This window comes from Chionomys nivalis, chromosome 21 (genome assembly GCF_950005125.1).
Source record: "Chionomys nivalis chromosome 21, mChiNiv1.1, whole genome shotgun sequence".
In the NCBI taxonomy this organism is placed as follows: Eukaryota; Metazoa; Chordata; class Mammalia; order Rodentia; family Cricetidae; genus Chionomys; species Chionomys nivalis.
In genome coordinates this window covers 41,683,635-41,689,960 of record NC_080106.1, presented here as the reverse complement: position 1 = coordinate 41,689,960, position 6,326 = coordinate 41,683,635, and the positions used below count along the sequence as shown (strand labels likewise).

The window sequence follows — 6,326 nt, the reverse complement described above, 5'->3', positions numbered from 1 at the left end:
GAGATGAATGCAGGCAGAGCTCTTCCCAGCACCCCGCAGGACATGTGGAGCTGAAGGAGACGAAGGTGTGATCTCACAGTCAAGTCCATCGCTGCACTTGTACCAGCCTGTTTCCCTTGAGCCCTGTGTGCCTTCAGTGCAAGGGGGCCCCTAGTTTGCATATCAGTATGCAGTGGGTGGCTGGGAGTTTACACACCTCACAGCTGCCCTAATGGTGCCTACTCCTGATTCAGCTCCCCAAGGTGATCCCAAGATTTAAAGAGCAGTTTGTTAGATGGGAGGTTAACAGGGAGTGAGGATGTGGTCTGTAGAGGGGTCCCTGCCAGCCAGATTCACACCGACTTGTCCCCAGACCAGGCTCCATTCTTCACCATTTATTGGGTGCTGTTGCAACATCACAAGCAGAACTGGGGGGCGGGGGGAGGACTGGCGATCTCCAAGACTGGCCAGCCTCAGTGCTAAGCAAGGTCCAGTCTCCAGCACGCCTTGGCAAGGGTACCCCATCATCCTCCCCACTCCAAGCTCCTAGGCCGTAGTGGAGGGACTTCAGGCCGAGGGTGAAGGTCCAGAGGGCTTCCTGCCACTTTTGGAACCTGGAGGTTGAAAGCAGAGGAGAGAAATGTGAAATGGGTGGGCAGGGTACTCATGGCGGCACTTAGGGCTGCCCGGGCTGCTGTGCCACCTGGTGGCCCCACCTGGGATTGTCATCTGGGACCCAGAGCAAAGCACAGAAATGCCACACAAGGGACAGTGATATCTCAGCCAGGCTGCATGGAACCTTGCATTTCTTACACTCTGAATGCAATTCTCAGCTTGCTGTGGCAGCATGCTAGTGAGGGCACCCTCCAGTACCAGGAAGGTGTTCCTGTCCCTTCAAGATCCCACTGGGGGCCGGGCGGTGGTGGCGCACGCCTTTAATCCCAGTACTCGGTAGGCAGAGGCAGGTGGATCTCTGTGAGTTCGAGACCAGCCTGGTCTACAAGAGCTAGTTCCAGGACAGGCTCCAAAACCACAGAGAAACCCTGTCTCGAAAAACCAAAAAAAAAAAAATCCCACTGGGAGGCATAGGGCTGTGGAGCCACATGCAGAAGGCCCTGGGTTCCATCTCCACATCAGACCAGTAACATAAAACTCTTAACAGGCAGGCATGGGGTTCATGTCTATTCCAGCATAGGAAGGCTGAGGCATATTCAAGTCCATCCTGAGCTACACAGAGAGACTGTCTCAACAACAACAACAACAAAAACTTAACAGAATGGGATTCTCACCTGCAGATAACCGGCTTCTAACCAGAGTTCCACTGCAAGGTTAAGGGAGACACCCCAGTCCACTGCCACCCTCCCGGAGCTCCCAGACTACCCAGGGAGACAAACACACAGCCAACAACCAACCATGGTGAAGCAGCCAGCAGAATACCTGAGTGTCCCACCCACAGACTTTCGGTTTCCCTCCTGAGGCCTCAGGAAATGAGGCCCGCAGAGCCATTAGACAGGCAAGCACCTGCCATCCCAGCACACCACAGGACAGCCTGAGCTACAAAGTAAGTGCTCTCAGAAAGAAAGAGCTAGCTTACCAAAACCCAGCACCTTTGCAGAGGCCCCCGTCTGGTTCCCAGCACCCATGTGGCCAGTCACTCACCACCAGCTCTCACTCAGGTTCCAGGGCTTCTCATACCTCTTCAGGACTGCTCACAGGTGGTACAAAAACATACATGCAGACAAGACATCCATACTCACGAAATAAAATTATCAGCATCTCAGCTGGGTGGTAGTGGCGCACGCCTTTAATCCCAGCACTCAGAGGCAGAGACAAGCAGATCTCTGAGTTGGAGACCAGTCTGGTCTACAGAGTGTACAGAGTGAGTTCCAAGACAGCCAGGGCTACACAGAGAAATCTTGAAAAAAGAAAGAAGAGAGGGAGGGAAGAAAAAGAAACGCCAGGACAGCATGCACGGGGTGCCACACTATAGATAGCTAGACCCTTGCCTCTGAAATCCTGGCCCTAGGGTCCATTAGCATGCAAACCATTAAAGCTAAACAGGGCCATGGAGAGCCAGTTTTGTAGTTAAGAGTGTTGGCTGCTCTTCCAGAGGACTGGGATTAAATTCCTAGAACCCACATGGTGGTTTCTAACCATCTATAACCAATTCCAGGGGATCCCACACCCTCTTCCGAAGCGCAAGGGCAGGCAAACCATGCACACACCTCAATCTTTCAAAACCTTTTAGTTTCAGGTGCTAAGGCCTGGCCTTGGAGGGTGCTGTTCTGCATTTGTTGGGGAGATGGGGAGGCCCCACACTGTAACAGCACAGATCCACCAAGCAAGTTCCTGAGGGGTCCAACTGCAGCCTCTCCATCCTGTCCTCCCCCTGCTGGCTTGGAGCAGAGTCTTCAGGTCCTTGACAACCATGGGGCTCTGGACCCCTTCTGAGAAGCCTCCTTGCTGTGTTTGTGGTGTGGAGGTCAGAGGACACTTGAAGGAAATCAGTGTTCTCCTACCACATGGATCCCAGGCATCAAACTTGGGGCTTCAGCATTACAGGCAATCTTTACCCAGGAGTCTTCATGCTGGCATGGCACCCCAATCTTTTTATGTTTCTGAATGCGGAGCAAACTCAGGGTCTCTTAAACACTATGCATGAGCCCTAACTCCCTTAAGTGACACTCCAAAGGTCCAACTATTTCTAGCCACCCCACGGCACACACCCAGTCACACGGACTTTATGATAATAGTTTCCAAGAAGCCCAGGCCACACTTCCCACCTCCCACACCAGAAATGAAGGAATTAAGACTCCTAGAAATCACCTTCTCCGAGAAGTCCTTCTGAGTGGGACCCCTTCTTCTAAACCAAGTGCTCCCCGTTCAGCACTGCCTTAAATGCCACTCTCCTGTCTACCTCGTTCACTACTAACCCAGCACCCAGGGCAGAACAGGCATTAAAGTATTATTTGGCAAATGAACAAATGATTTCTGGGTTCAGGAAGAGTTTAGCAGCTTCCCCCATCTTCACAACTCCTGATCCCCAAGTAGAAATCAGAACTCACCACCACACCCTAGAACATCTGACTACCCCTGCCTCAGTTGTTCAGAGGGAGAATGACTTCTGTTTTCTTTTTCCAGACAGGGTTTCTCTGCATAGCTTTGCTCTGTAGACCAGGCTGGCTTCGAATTCACAGGGACCCACCTCCCTCTGCCTCCCCAGTGTTGGGATTAAAGGTGTATGCTGACACCACCACCTAGCAGGAGAGTGACTTGTGAAAGACCACACAGCAAGGGGCTAGAGAGATGGCTCAGAGGTTAAGAGCATTGTCTGGTCTTCCAAAGGTCCTGAGTTCAATTCCCAGCAACCACATGGTGACTCACAACCATCTGTAATGGGGGTCTGGTGCCCTCTTCTGGCCTGCAGGCATACACACAAACAGAATATTGTATATATAATAAATAAAATTAAAAAAAAAAACAAACCACACAGCAACATGCACTCCACACTCCTGAGCCATGCTCCACCACACAGCAACATGCACCCCACACTCCCGAGCCATGCTCTATGCCACACTTGTAGAATGCTTTCAGTTCTACACAACTGGTTGCTTAGCTTCCAAGATACTGGCACCACACATACTTAAACACCCCAAAAAACTGAGAGCCTAGAATGGGTCCCTTCTCCACCCAGTCCCTACACCACCTGCATAGACACCTGCTGCTGTTTCTCCTCCAGGGCGGTGACCAGCATCCTGTGACTTTGCCTTGTCAGGCCGGGTCAGTTTTTTGCCTGCAGAATTCCGGGTGGTGTAGCAGTAGACAGAAGTGTAGCCCTGGCCGGTGAGTGGGCAGAAGCGTCGAGTGTGGGCATGCTCCTGAGTGGCCCCACACTGGGGACACACATAATCCCTCAAGATGGGACACAGCACCCGGCCAGCCTCATCCTTCAGGACATGGGATTGGTAGATGGCACGGGACTCGCCGTTGTGCTTGCAGAAGGAGCACAGGCGTTCAGGAGCTGCTGAGGATTCCTTGCTGGCCTTCTGGCTTTCTGGGCTTGGCTTGGGCTCTGGCTTGGGCTCCAGCCCGACATCAGGCTCTTCTTCCTCATGCAGAGCCCCAACCAGGCTTGCTAGGCCCAGGTAATCTGTCCACAGATTGAAAGTCCCCATGGCTGGGCAGAGGAGCAGATTGAGGGAAATCGCTCGGCTTCTTCGCTTCTTCAGTCCCTGAAGTGCAGGCTTCTCTGGCTGCTTTTCTACCTTGAGGGGATGTGAGTGGGTGGAGTGGGCAGGCTCTGGGGGGTCCCTCATTGTCACTGGGGGCTTCTTACATACCTGCCCAGGGGGTATATGGTGTTTGTGTGGGCTGGAGGTAAACCAGGAGCCACTGAACCCCCAAGGCTTCCCCTCTCTGTGGGAGGTGGCCAGCTAGGTGAAGAGCTGGGGGCTGGCTAAGAACTCTGCCCCAGGGCCAAACAGACTGACAGTGGTTTACTAATTTTTTTCCTCTTCCTTCCCCAGGGGTGGAGAAGGGACCAGGTAGCCTTGGAGTTAGCAATCCTAGAATTTAGGAAGGGGCCTGTGCATGGAGGGGGTGGAGCAAGGACTGGGTTCCAGGGCTCTGGCTTCACTAAGGAACTTTTATGCCCACTTCAATGGCTAGGAACTTAGTCATGAAGTGTGAACGACAAAAAGAAACAGGAGGACATGACTGCGCCAGCGAGGTGGAGAACGTTGACTGTAGATAAAATGGACAAAACAGGAAAAAGCAGAGACATCTGGAGAGTTCAGAGTGGACATGACCAGCAGATTGAGCCAGGTCATGTGAGGAGAGGGGGAGGGGAACCTGGAATGGTGGCCGAGGTGGGGGGGAGAGCATGTAACCAAAATGGCTGGGTTATGTAGGAACCAGAAAAGCTGGGGGAAGGGTGGCCCAGCCAAGTCTCTTAACTAGAGAAGTTCAGGGTAGGTGACAGGGTATGCCAGCCAGGAGGACCTGTAACAGGCAGGGACTACAGAGGGACACTGGGAAAACCTGGCAGCCGGCAGCTCTGATATGTTAACAAGCACCTCAGCTGTCTGTCTTGTTACAAAGTGGAGACTTCCTCCTTCAGTTAGCTCAAGGTTGCGGTCCGGGAGCAAGGAAGAAAGGGAAAGAGCCCTCAAGCACAGGAGGGCAGGCCGTACCCCAGTGCAAGCCAGCCCTCTGACCCCCAACACTGCTTGCAATCAGAGGAGGCCTCAGCCTGAGCCCCGAAAAGTGAAATGTGTTTGATCCACCCGCCTACCCATCTGTCTGTCACATGCCCCTCTACCAATCCACCCATTCCAGAAGTCTCACTGAGCAAACATCCTCAGTGGTTTCTACCCACTGAGTCCCCACTTTATTTCCCAATTTCAATCTGTCCATCAAGATCCCAGATACCAGTCCATCTCCTCAAGGGGTGCAAATGACAGGCTAAAGAATTTGGGGATACCTAAGGGGTCCTGTCCTCCTCCTCATCCCTGGGACTGTTGTATGGCCCAGCCACAGTGACATTCATCCCCCGGTGGGTCTGGCCTCCTCCTCACAACCCACCGACAACAATGAATGTTGATTGTGACCTTTACTGTGGCCTGAGAGGGGATGCCAGGCTGCCTGGGGCATCTCCCAGATCTAGAAGGGTCAGGATGGTGATGGGGTAGACGGCAGTTCCAGGCCTCGGGGTCCACTCAACGGTCGATGGTTTGTCTGAGCTGCCCAAACTCACCGACAGGTTGAATGTTCCCCCAAACCCTTGGCAAGTTTCTTGGAGAAGTGGAGTGGGCAGTGGCCCAGAGAGGTGATGGAGAAGCCAGTGTCCCCTGGACTCTCATGAAACCAGCCCTCAGTTATTCAGCATCCACTGTCTCTTTGGAGACTCAGGAGAAGCAGCACAAATATAAATCATAACGTTAAAAACGTGGTCCCTGCAACAGGGCGACAATGTGCCCGTCTCAGTTCATGTACTTTATTCAAGGGATGCACCCAAAGTAGTGGCCTTGACATCTCAACACTGAGGTTTAGAACTGCTGCAGTTCCTGGCCAGCCCCGGCTAAAGAGTGAGATAAAAAGAAAGCCTTCCAAAGCGGTCCTGAGGTGCAGATTCCCCCTCTAATTCCTGGGGGGCGGGGCTGAGGCCAAAAGAGCACTGAGAGGGAGATTCCTAGCCACCCTGGAAGTCTGCGGCCACCAGTTCTGGTCTGAGAGGCGACTGACCCGTAAACAAGTTCCTTTGAAACAATGTAACTGCTCCTCCTCGGGCAAGCTTGATTGTGAGATAAAGAAAGCAGCAATACAATGTAGACCTTTCTACTTTCCCA

General features: G+C 52.8%; 1 protein-coding gene across 2 annotated transcripts; it reads right to left on the bottom strand.

The window, feature by feature from the left end:
• Positions 1 to 516: 516 nt before the first annotated feature.
• On the bottom strand, positions 517 to 4,154 carry Nanos3 (nanos C2HC-type zinc finger 3). 2 transcript variants are annotated; one of them, XM_057754133.1, is made up of 2 exons: positions 3,686 to 4,154; positions 517 to 593 (listed from the first exon to the last, which is right to left on the bottom strand). In XM_057754133.1, exons 1-2 carry the CDS (start codon positions 4,152 to 4,154, stop codon positions 547 to 549), a joined length of 516 nt encoding a protein of 171 aa, XP_057610116.1. In that variant the 3' UTR covers positions 517 to 546. The 2 variants fall into 2 exon arrangements, with proteins under 2 accessions (XP_057610116.1, XP_057610118.1); XM_057754135.1 differs by having other exon boundaries at positions 3,698 to 4,154.
• Positions 4,155 to 6,326: the final 2,172 nt, after the last annotated feature.